Source organism: Euprymna scolopes, chromosome 30 (assembly GCF_053919585.1).
Source record: "Euprymna scolopes isolate OS-2025 chromosome 30, ASM5391958v1, whole genome shotgun sequence".
NCBI classification, from domain to species: domain Eukaryota; kingdom Metazoa; phylum Mollusca; class Cephalopoda; order Sepiida; family Sepiolidae; genus Euprymna; species Euprymna scolopes.
Window position 1 is genome coordinate 92,249,412 of NC_136511.1, and position 13,144 is coordinate 92,262,555.

Below are 13,144 nucleotides of genomic sequence, written 5' to 3' on the forward strand. Positions count from 1 at the left end.
CTCATTCAATACCGGGTGACGCCAGACCTTCTGCCAATATATATTCCCACCTGTCTCATTCAATACCGGGGGACGCCAGACCTTCTGCCAATATATATTCCCACCTGTCTCATTCAATCCCGGGGACGCCAGACCTTCTGCCAATATATATTTTCACCTGTCTCATTTAATACCGGGGGACGCCAGACCTTCTGCTAATATATATTCCCACCTGTCTCATTCAATACCGGGTGACGCCAGACCTTCTGCCAATATATATTCCCACCTGTCTCATTCAATCTCGGGGGACGCCAGACCTTCTGCCAATATATATTCCCACCTGTCTCATTCAATCCCGGGGGACGCCAAACCTTCTGCCAATATATATTCCCACCTGTCTCATTCAATCCTAGGGGACGCCAGGCCTTCTGCCAATATATATTCCAACCTGTCTCATTCAATACTGGGGACGCCAGACCTTCTGCCAATATATATTCCCACCTGTCTCATTCAATACCGGGGGACGCCAGACCTTCTGCCAATATATATTCCCACCTGTCTCATTTAATACCGGGGGACGCCAGACCTTCTGCCAATATATATTCCCACCTGTCTCATTCAATACCGGGTGACGCCAGACCTTCTGCCAATATATATTCCCACCTGTCTCATTCAATACCGGGGGACGCCAGACCTTCTGCCAATATATATTCCCACCTGTCTCATTCAATCCCGGGGACGCCAGACCTTCTGCCAATATATATTTTCACCTGTCTCATTCAATACCGGGCGATGCTGAGCCTTATTCTACTATATATTGTCACCTGTCTAATTCAATCATGGGTGATGCCGGGCCTTCTGCTAATATATATTTCCACCTGTCTTGTTTAATATCGGGTGACGCCAGGCCTTCTGTTTGTATATATTTCCACCTGTCTCATTCAATCTCAGACATTCTTCTTTATTATTTTTCATAATTTTCGGATATGTTACTAAATTCGACATACTAATTAAGTTAGATGACATTGGTGTATTGTGTTTATTATTAATGTATAACTCACATTATTACCCCCTCCTACTCGAATAAACAGGAGATAATGTCTGGGAGTAAATACTAATTTAAACACTCGCGAATCTACGTAATGATAATATCCACTAGGCATCAACTTAAAACCATAATTTGAAGAGGATGACTTCATCATCAGAAGTAACCCTGCCTTCAGCTTATCACCCCCCCTCCCCAATGTTTTTTCAATCAAGCGATTTTATTTTCCCACCACTCCTTCATAAACAGAGTTAGGATATCATATTGTAATTGATACTAAAAGAAAAATGACCGGTTAATTTTGGAGAAATGGCGTCATTTCCGGTATAATGAATGGACAGTTTTCAGTTTATAGTAAATCCATCGTTTTGTTTTGTAAACATAGCAACTGTTTTTTATTTCTTCTTATTGGTAAATATTTGCAACCATATTTTTTTTTCTTCCTCATTGATTTTTTGCGATCTTCTGATATTTTTTATTTGAATAATCACGTTGAGAACTATTTTATCATGTGAAAATTGGTATTTCATTCTGTGTTATACCGTAATCTTACCCTCAAACAGTTTCTTTCGAAAATGATAGAGAGCTGATGTCATTTCCGGCGACATTAGTCAGCCTTTTTTCAAATGTTGATAATTACATTGGATTTAATTAACATTAGAATTTAGTGAAATTTTATGACCTCCCCCTAGCAAAAAACCGGCTAGTTCACCCACTTAGAAGTAATCATGTTGGCCAATTTTTTTATATATATTATATATATAGTCTGATCTTTATAACAATACCAAGTTTGTCAGTGTTTGATGCATCTATTGAAAGTTTTTAGCAAACACACATTGTGGCTTTTTTATATTAGATTAGCCTGAATACCTAGCGTTGTCTGGGTGAGCAAAAAGAAAATGGTAGTAGGCAGGCAGACTCAAACCCGTGACGCAAAGGCGGAAAAGAAAGTGAAAGAAAACCTGACGTCTCCATGAAGTGTAAAACATTCAAATTTAACATAATCAATTAAAAAGATGACTTGCAGAAATGGCATTGCTTTTAAACCTCCCAGAAAGGTTATTTTTAATGTGTGTGTGGGGGGGGGGGCAGCTCTCCCAGAAAAGGGGGCACCCTGGCAGTATCCAAATAAGTAATAATTGTCTTAGTATGAAGGGTTATTCCTAAGGAACAATTACAGAACAGATACTACCTGAGTGAAGGCCGGGAGTTGGCAGTTGGATTCAATTAGTTTTGCTTTATTTATATGAAAAAGACAAACACTCAAAACGACGGCACGGAGGGAATTTAAAAAAAAAAAAAAAAGATAGAGACTATGTCCGTTTGCGAATCTGAGATATTATGATCTAGGAAGTACTAGAAAACTTCTCCCGAATCAAACTGACGCGAGAACCCTGATGCAAAAAGCCTTTTGTCGACACACACAAACACTCATGCCCATTTTGTTTTTTTATATATTAGATTAGTGCACCAGAAATAGTTTATGTGAGATCATGTGTATATGATCACTTATTTATATAAGTGATCGAATACCTATCTGTGAAATGATAATAGGGTCTGTAATCTAAGAGAAAACTGATACAACCTCTAATCTGTATTGCACCTCACTTCTTATTTACGTCATTTCTTTAATAATAAAAGAATGTGGTTGTTTCATAGAGTGACATGATCAAGCAATGTATATGTGTTTGGCCATACATTAGAATATCTCACATAACTAGTTTGGGAAATCTGATGAATCCAAGAAACTTCGTCCACTTCTTGCTGTAATTGATTATTTGAAATTTCAGTTAGGACAAAAAAAATGAAAGTAAAATTGTTTATTTTCTTTTATTATTTGAACAAAAATTATTAGATAACAAAACTGAAGTCATTATTGTAAATAAATGATGTAGTTGATCTTTATTCCTAACTGAAAATAAATATTTATGTACTAACTTGAAGCAAATAAAAGATAGTGACATCAATCAAATAAAGATTCTCAGAAAATGATAGAGAAAGAATGCAAACAATTTCATAAAAGTGGCATTCCCATCAATAATTACATGTTAAATAATTATTCATATAATTGAAAAATATATTTATTATAGCATTGTTTCTTAGGGATGTATTTTGAAATTATGTTACTCCAAACTATATGGTGAAATGAAAAATATGTCTTTTACTAAATATTGAACTACAAGGACCTAAGTTGCAGGAAGAATACACATAACTTTAGGAATGACTTTTCACCATTCCTGTAAATCTCCAAATATTCAAATATTGATCAGGATTAAATATAAAAATTAAACAAATCATTCAAAAGTAAAGTAAAATTTTTACATCATTTGGTTTTGTCTGAATCATGGAACAGAGTTTGGTCTGATGTATTGGACTGAGCTTACTCTGATAAATTTACAGACTTTTATGATTATGATATAATATAGTTTTAAACCTTCATTTCCCTTCTCTCACTTAAAATATGGTTTGGAAAATATGAGCTTTTGGTAAAGACAATTTTTTTTTAGGTAGAATTAGACAGAATTCTTCTTTTTTTTTAACTGAAGATAAAAAACAGATTTAAAATGCGATATTTAAAAAGTACTGGAAATTACTTACAAGACTAGTACCAACATTAATAAGATTGCCGAGTTGAGATCGAAGTTGATCACACAAGTCGAGAATATGTTCCCGATTCTCATGAGATGTGTATGCAGAATCTGTAAAGTCCTGGCTCGTTTCAACAACCACTTCTAAGGCACTGTTCAGTTTATCCTGAGTACTCGGTTCAATTAAGGTTACTCGAGTTAATTCACATAAATCCTGAAAGAAATTGAGAAAATTAAATTTATAAAAATTGGAAAAATTCAAATAGAAATGACAAAAGATAAGGTTAGGCGTATTATTGTAATGTGATTACCCTGAGGTGATCGAACAAAGCAATAAGAATTATAACTTAGATGGTAGAGAGTTGTAGGGCAGGGATATGTGGGTAGATATTGTATTAAGAATGTAACTAATTGCTTTGATACTTTCAGGTTTGAGATAAGGATGAAAGTATAAACATGATTGTATTTTGAGGTATGCGATTCAGGAATGTGTTAAAAACAATGCAATAGAAATAACATGAAAGCAAGACTTAGAAAGCTAGAAGTCATTCCTCCAACGAGAACTAGACAGTTGACTGCATCTGTAATGCAAGAGTGTATCAAGAGAATATCAACATATTCTACTACAAATAAATTGTAAGCACTTTGCAGGTCGAGAAACAGTAAAAACAATGGGGTATTACATTATTTGCATACAAAATTTTGAAAAAAAATTAAAAACAAAACAAACATTTTTTGCTTTATATAATGAAACCAAACATTCGAATTGGAAGTTTTCTTCCAAGCAACATGTGACCAATTTTTCGAGGAAACACAAAAAAATAAGTGAAGCTAGACAACAGCATTATGATTCAACCCGTGTCGAAAAACAGAAGTCATTTCAACACATAACCAACTAAGCTAAACAATCACATCTGTATATGATTGGTAGAATCTTCAGAAGCTTTTATTTTCAACATCATCTCTTTGTAATATAAATGGAATTGTTAATTATATAAATTAAACATTAAAAGATTACTTAATTGTTAGTTGATTTTGTACCATTTTTAAAAATTAACTTTGAACGAGATTAATGATGTAAAAATTAATGATGTAAAAATTGGTACACTTTACTTTTAACATCAGTTGAGAAAATAATCAAACTTAATTTTTTAAATGTATTGATAAGAAAAAACTTATTTTTTTTATCAATAATTCATGAAATAATTGTGCTATAAAGTGATAGTAACTGAAAAGTAGTAAATTCAATATTTGTGTTATGGATTTTATATTTTAAATTTTGTTATTTTTTTTAAATTTATCAATCACATTTTTGTTCTTACACTGAAATAATATCGCAAATCTAGTCCAAATCACATATTGTTATTCAGACAGGACTGAAAATTTGACAAACTTAAAATTATGTTAGATAAGCTTTCATCTATAATCAACAATTATTGATATTTATAGGTATGATAGGTTCATTATATTTCATAATAAAAGTTTAAATAAGAAAACTAATAAACATTTTTAAAAACTTGGGTTTTGACAGATTTGTGACAATAGCAGTGGAAGGAAAAACATAAAAATAGGCTAGTTTAAATCAAGTATCAATATGTCAGATTGGACCTTTTTCAGACTCCACCATATCAAAATTAAGTAAACATTCACTATTCCACTAGCAACTTGTTGAATTCAACAAACACAAGGTTTTAAAAAAATTACAGCATCATTAAAAATTCCAGCATCATTAAAAATTATCAAATATTTACCTGTTATTAATAAAACTAATTCTGAATCTATCATCTATTATGATATACCTTATAAAAAATAATTTTGCATCATTACCCATCGTTTTATATTGAGGCAATTTAAATATTTTTCCAAATCCAGTGTGACCCTTTTGGGGAAGTGTTATATTCCTAAATACTTAGGAAATAAAGACAAACGTGAGTTACACCGAGTGGTATGTGTAATGGGGTTTATTTATAATACAGAAACGTAAGGCTGCTCGAAGTAGAAGTACATAGTAACAAGTATGGGGAAGAAAGTCTGATAATCAACACGTAAGACTATCCGTCTTACTGCGACTGCTTGTCTGCCGCTGTCTGCCAAACAGTCCAATATATATATACAGTTTGTAACCGGTGTATAGCCAGTTATGTTCCTTCACAACACCTCCCCCTAAAGCTGAAATCTTCCTGATTTTAGCTTAAATACCTCTTCCTTTTAGGGTCAGGGCTTAATCTCCTGGTAACTTTTCTCTTTCTTGCGCTTTTCCTTCTGGTCAGCGTTACCCGGGGTAAAGGTTTCTGTCCAGCCCGTATGGTCGGTTCAGGCGAAATATTCATTGTTTGCGGTACACACGCTGGTTTTGGTATATCAAAAATATCGCACAATGTTTCCATTGGTGTCTCTTCCACATTTGGAGACAGTCTGGGACGTATTTGATTTCTGTGTCTTTTGCAGACAAAACTTAATCCTTGGATGGTATAGACCATGCTCCCAATCCTTTTTTTGATAATACCTTCAACCCACTGATTTCGTCCATTTTGAAAATTTTTGAAATATACATTTTCACCTGGGGAGAAGCACTTGGTATTAAGGTTTTCTTTTTTGAAAACTTTCTTTTTCTCTGGTAGCAGCCTATCGAAGACAGATCTTATCTTTCTTGCAAACATTAGCTCAGCCGGGGAAGAATTGACATTATTATTAGGATTTGGTGTCACCCTGTAAATTGCTAAAAATGTTTGAATACATTGTTCGTCTGTGTCCGTAGTAAGATTTTTCTTAAGTGCCCTTTTAAACGTATCTACAAATTTTTCGGCCAACCCATTCGATCGTGGATGGTACACAGGTGTTGTCATATGTAGAATATTTAGTGAGTCACAGAATTCTTTGAATTCATGAGCAGTAAATGCTGTTCCATTATCGCTCACTAAGGTTTTTGGCACTCCAAAACGGCTAAAAATTTCATTAAGCGCACTCACAGTGTTTTTTGCTGTTGGATGTCTAAACTTAAATATTTCTGGCCATTTTGAAAAAGAATCTACAATAATCAAGTAAAAATAACCATTTATAGGTCCCGCATAATCAATATGCAGACGTGACCAGGGTAGGTCCGTCTTTGGCCATGGCGTCGTTTTTACTGGAGGATCTCGAGCTGCTAATTGACATCCTCTGCATGTCTTGACACATTTTTCAACTTCCTTGTCCATACCAGGCCAGTACACATATCCTCTCATAAGGGATTTCATTCTCGAAATGCCCGGATGACCTGTATGAAATTCCTTCAGAATTTTCCTCTGTAACGTTAGTGGAATTACGATCCTCTCACCATACATGAGCACATCTTCACAGATGGAAAAAGGCGTTGTTTGATCTACCTTTTTATTTTTTTTTATCCATCCCAATTAATTTTTCATTTTCTTAATGAAAATGTCATTTACTGCCTCTTTTTTTATTTTTTCGAAAGTTACCGGAAGTTCACGTATCATATTACACATTGAACTTGTACATTCACTTTCGTCTTTAAGCGCAGCAATTACCGTTTCTTCGAAACTTTCGCTTCTTTTAGGGATCAACCGTGATAATGCATCTGCGTGTCCTAACTTTTTTGAGGATACATGTTCCATCTTAAACTGATAGTTTAAGAGGGTTACAGCCCATCGCTGTAATCGATTCGCAGTATGTGTGGGAATGCCTTTCTTTGATCCAAATATGGTAAGTAGGGGTTTATGGTCGGTTTGCAAAATAAAAGATCGTCCATGGAGAAATCGATTGTACTTTGTAATTCCAAATATTATCGACAGCGCCTCTTTTTCAATTTGGCTGTAATTTTTCTCCGCTGCAACCAACGTTCTTGAAGCATGGGCGATAGCTTTTGTCCTACCATCCTCATACTTGTGAAGTAATACAGCGCCAACACCGTAATCACTGGCGTCCGTTGCTAGTATTAGTTCCTTTTCTGGATTGAAATGTGCCAATGCTAAGTCTGACAGTAGACATCTTTTGATATTTTGGAAAGCAGATTCACATTCCTTATTCCAGTTCCATTTAACACCCTTTTTCAGTAACTCGCTAAGAGGAGCTCTTAAATTATGTATGTTAGGGATGTAAATTGCATAGTATTGAACTAATCCCAAAAACGATTTTAATTTTGTCACTGAATCTGGAGCAGGCATCTTTTCAATTGCTTCAGTCCTTTGTGGATCCGGTCTTCGACCCTCTTTGTCGATTATTTGACCTAGATATTTAATTTTTTTCATAAAAAAATCGCATTTTTCTGGGCTCAATTTAAAACCAAATTCCTGTATTCTTTTGAATACTTCTTTTACATGCTTCTTATGATCTTGCAAATTTTCACTTTTAATTAGGATATCGTCAAGGTAGGCCATTGAAAATTCCAACCCTGCCAGCATCGTGTCCATAATTTGCTGGAAAATAGCAGGAGCAACCTTTAATCCAAAAGGAAGCCTCTTTAGCTTAAAAATGCCCTTATGAGTATTTATGCCTAAGTATTTGGAGCATTCATCGCTGATCTTAATTTGCAAGTAAGCATCTGAGAGGTCTATCTTAGAAAAAATTTTTCCTCCGTTAAGCTTAGAGAACAGATCTTCTGCGGACGGAAGGGGATAATTATGGTCCAATAGACAGTCATTTAAACCCGTTGAAAAATCTCCACAGACCCTTATTCTGTTATTTTTTTTCTTTACATACACGGTTGGACTTGCCCAATCTGTGTGGTTAACTTTTTCAATGACTTCCAGTTGTTGAAGTCTATCCAACTCTTTTTCGATTGCGTCCATCGCTGAAAAAGACACATTCCTTTTAGGTTTGAATACTGGAGTGGCATTTTTCTTTAATTCAAATTTTGCCTCTGTCTTAATACAGAGTCCTAGTCCTTCGGCAAAAACATTGGGAAATTCAGTTTTCAAATCCTTCAGGAAGTCTTCCCTTTGGTTTTCTTTTTCTGCAGTTAAAACGTTACAAAACGAATTTATGGGTTTCTCCCATAAATTAAACAGGACAATCCAATCTACCCCAAACAGGCATGTATTCTTTCCTGGTACGACGTACACTTTGGATTTATGAGTCTGGTTAGCGAATGTCACTTTGCATTTTAATTCTCCCTTGAACTCTAATCTTTTGCCGCACACACTTCTCGCCGTCTTTCTGGTTTTCGTTAATTCAGGTCGACCTATCCTTTTCCATATATCTTCATTTATAATACTAATATCTGCACCGCTATCCAGAAGCAATGTAACCAGATGTCCATTTATCCGAACATCAACATATTTCCGTCTTTCGCAGCTTTTTTCTTTATTCATGCGAAGCGTATTTACATTATCGGTCCCTTGTCTTTTCTTCTGGGCACAGTATGTTCCCTTGTGACCTCTGAGACCACATTCATAACATATTTTGTTCCTAAACCAGCAGGTCTTATTGTTGTGTCTTAAACTACCACAACATTTACACTTTAGCTTTGGGTCTTTGTATCCTTTAAGGATCCTGTGTTCTTGGAACCTGGACTTTCTTGTGGTCCCTTGCCTTTTTACTTGCTGCACCTTAAAAATATTTTTCTCTTCAATGCGAGTGTTGTCTTTCTTTATGTTAATCAGACGTTGACACTCTTCAGTGACTTTTTGCAATGTTATGTTAGGATCCGCCTCCCTAATTGTTAGGATCTGTGAACGTATATCTTTGTCCCTTGGTGCTGTGAGACCTTGTACAAAGATTAAACATTTAAATTGGTCTGCGGAAATTTCATTCAATTTAAATGATTCGCATAAACAGTTCACAGTGCAAGCATATTCTAGATAGTCTTCAGCTTCTGCCTTCTGAATGTTCAAACATTTGTATCTAGAGTGAAATAGGCTATCCCTTTTATCAAATATTTTCGACAAGGTACTAATTGTTTCCTCGAACGAAACCTCCTCCGTTTTTTTTGGTAGAATTAGATTTGCATACTTGGTGTTTTCATCAGTACCCAGTTTTTGTAGTAGCAGGGTAACTTTTTCCTCATCGGTCCAGTCTAAACATCTTTTCGTAAAAATTGTTTCGTATCTTCTGTAGTATGCAGGGAAAGTAACACCAGTATCCGGGGAGTAACGAAATTCCGTTAGTGAATTTGAAATACCCTCGGCAGAAAAATTAGTCTTCTTCCCGGTCGACGTTAGAATTAGCTTTTCTAAATTCTTTTGCTGTGTCGACATTTGTCGTTGTAGTATGTTTGTTTGTTCTTGTTGTGCCTCTAAAGTTTTTTGTGTTCTTTCTTGTTGTTGTTGCAGCTGTTGCTGTAGCTGTTGTTGTTGAATTTGTTGTTGTTGTTGTTGTTGTTGCGCTAAAAATTGTTGAGTCATTTTTGTCTGTTCCTGGATGCTAAGGGCTAGAGCCTTAGTTAACTCTGCTAATTGTTCCATGTTAGCTTCTAGTACAAAAATGTCTTTTCGAATTCTACACAATAATTCCAAAGAAAAATCGTAAATTTACGTATATCGTAAATTAGTAGCAATATGCAGACACAACACGTTTCAACAAAGTTCATCCATAGTAATTCAACAGGCTTTGTAAAATAATTCTATTTTTTTTTTTTTTTTTTTTCAACAACGTAAGTTCATACACAAAATATTTCTTACTTCCCACGACAAATAGTTCCAATTATTTATATAAAGGCAATAACAAACAATTAATTTTCCAAAAAAAAAAAAAAATATATGGCTGCCGTTCCCACGTGGCATAAAATGGTACAATAGTCGTTGTATTTATATTTTTTCTTTCGAAACTCGTAATCCTTTAGTGTAGTTTCGAATTCAACTTGCGACCATTTTTTTTTTTTTTTTTTTTTACTTGTCAAAATAAATATAAATTCCACTTTACCTTGAACATGTTTCTATAATTTCTTGTGAGTTCTTTACGAAGAAAAATCCGTACTTTTCGCTACTTTAGGTAGGAAAAATTTTTAAATTCATTGACGCACGTGGTCAAAAATCCTTGTGTAGTTTGTTTTTTTCGTAAAACAAAAAATCCTTGCATTGTACACAGTCCTTGGTACGGTAATTTATCTCTGTTAAGAGAAAGAACATCCTTTCGTCGCCATTGTTATATTCCTAAATACTTAGGAAATAAAGACAAACGTGAGTTACACCGAGTGGTATGTGTAATGGGGTTTATTTATAATACAGAAACGTAAGGCTGCTCGCCTAAGGTAAATAGAAGTACATAGTAACAAGTATGGGGAAGAAAGTCTGATAATCAACACGTAAGACTATCCGTCTTACTGCGACTGCTTGTTTGCCGCTGTCTGCCAAACAGTCCAATATATATATACAGTTTGTAACCGGTGTATAGCCAGTTATGTTCCTTCACAACAGGAAGCTAGATTCTCCCACTTAAAACTACCTTGTGTTTAACTTTGACTTCATAAGAAGGTAAGTAAATAGAGATTTATTTGCTAATTTAAAAATAAATAAATTAGTCAACATCGCACATTTATTTATTATTATTTCATATTATGTATTTCTCTTATTGTGCTATTTATATAATCTGAAAATATAATGCATGACACAAGTCGCATTTTATTCAAAATACCAGCATTTGTTAATAAACTTGTTTAATAAAAGGAAATGTATCATGTCTTCATGTTTTTACCAAAGCAACTAATTTTATATATATATATATATATATATATATATATATATATATATATATATATATATATATATATATATATATATATATATATATATATATATATTTGTGTGTGTGTGTGTGTGTGTGTGTGTGTGTATTTTCAGTTCATTACACAACTCTTTTACTCTAATTTGATAATATAAAAATAATTTTTATTCAAGTTTTTCAAAGTTTATTGTAAAAAAATAATGGAATAAATCTTATTTTGTTTAATGCAATCCATTTAGCCCTAGGTAACTTAATTTTTTGTCACGATCCAGAGTGCCTTCTTTTGGGGAAGCTGGAGTTTCCCCACATTAAAAACGACCTTGCATTTAAGTCTGCTCTTGTGGGGAAGCAAGTAAATAGGGATTCTGTTCTTTTGTTTGTTTCTTTTAATGCATACTACACAAGTCGTACACACATGTAATAAAGTCTACAGCATGTTTAAATTATCTATTCATAATCACTCAGTTGTTAGAATGCAATTAGTTTTTAAAACTCATCATTATGAATTAAAGATACACTTGTATTTTTAATTCATAATAAAAATGGAAATGTATATAAAAACAAGATGTTTCTTCGCCCTTCTTTCATATACATTTTCATAAACATTTTCAAAATAACATTTTTTTTTACATAAGCCAAAAAATTTCTGATTCAAAAATAAAATTTAATAAAAAACTATTTGTACTTTTAAATTGAATTCATTATTTTTTAAATTGTATTTCTATACAATGTCTTTATTTCTATATCAGTTATTACAAAATCAGTTATTAGCAAAATGGCACACTACAAAGGTGTGACCATGTTGATGAATGGATAAGAGTTCTAGGTTAGTGGATGTATAATAATTGAGGTAGCATGGTCAGTTCCCAAAGGTGGGCGGTAAGGAAAACATGGGAGGGGATAAGGATAAAGTTGGGGAAAAAAAAGATAATTAAAGACTTGGCCAGAAATAGATAATTTGGAAATCAATTTATACAAATTGCCCAACACATGTTAACATCTTAAACAGACCAAATATTATTATTATTACTATTATTTACTCACGATGAGTTTTCACACATTACTGATAATAATTGGTGGTGTTCCCTGGAGTATACGTTTCCCCAAAGTTCCTGAACTCTCCACCTCTTTTGACAACCTTTGCAAATGAATTTGTGTTATTGCAACAGCCACTTGTCATTGATTTCTCACTAGCAATGATCATCGGTCTTCACTTGAATTTGTGTTATTGCAACAGCCACTTGTCATTGATTTCTCACTAGCAATGATCATCGGTCTTCACTTGAATTTGTGTGACAATAAGCACTCTCCACCCAAGGTCCAAATTCTCATTACACTCTTCCAGTGGAGGTCTGATCAGTGTCCCCCCAACACACACCCACCCACCCAATCTTTCTATCCTCCTTGACCTTTCTTGATTCTATGTGGTGCAAGACACTACACTATTATTTTATTCTATTCTAGGATGGGATAGTAGTTAATCTAACATTTTGCATTTTTATGGGGTTTTCTTTGTTCCCTGTGGGAGTGTTCTGTTTTTGTTTTATTCAAGTTACTGATTAATATTTGTAGTTAATGTGGGTTGATTTCTACATTCCCGGGGTTTTCCTTAAGATTTCAGCTGTTTTTATTATTGCTATCCGGTGTATCTTCCCTGCCTTCCCCCTAATTCCAATTTCTCCTATTGTCTTTTTTAAAGTTTTCAAGATTGTTCCTAGTGTTCATATAATTAGTGTTATCTTGATTTTCTCTATATCCCATATCCCTTTCAGCTCTCTGGCCAGTTCCATGTATTTGCTTTGTTTCTCCACTTTAATGTTCAGCCTGTGATCTGCTGGTATAGTAAACTCTACAATCTGGCAGGATTTTTCCT

At 34.1% G+C, this 13,144-nt stretch overlaps 1 protein-coding gene across 4 annotated transcripts in view; it reads right to left on the bottom strand.

Moving 5' to 3' along the window:
- LOC145254563 (alpha-catulin-like) overlaps positions 1-13,144 on the bottom strand; it is a 709,135-nt gene that overhangs the window by 164,062 nt on the left and 531,929 nt on the right. For all 4 annotated transcript variants that reach the window (XM_080113145.1, XM_080113148.1, XM_080113146.1 and 1 more), the window contains one exon: positions 3,623-3,826. In XM_080113145.1, the coding sequence (XP_079969271.1) occupies positions 3,623-3,826 (204 nt within the window). The remainder of the gene's footprint in view (positions 1-3,622; positions 3,827-13,144) is intronic.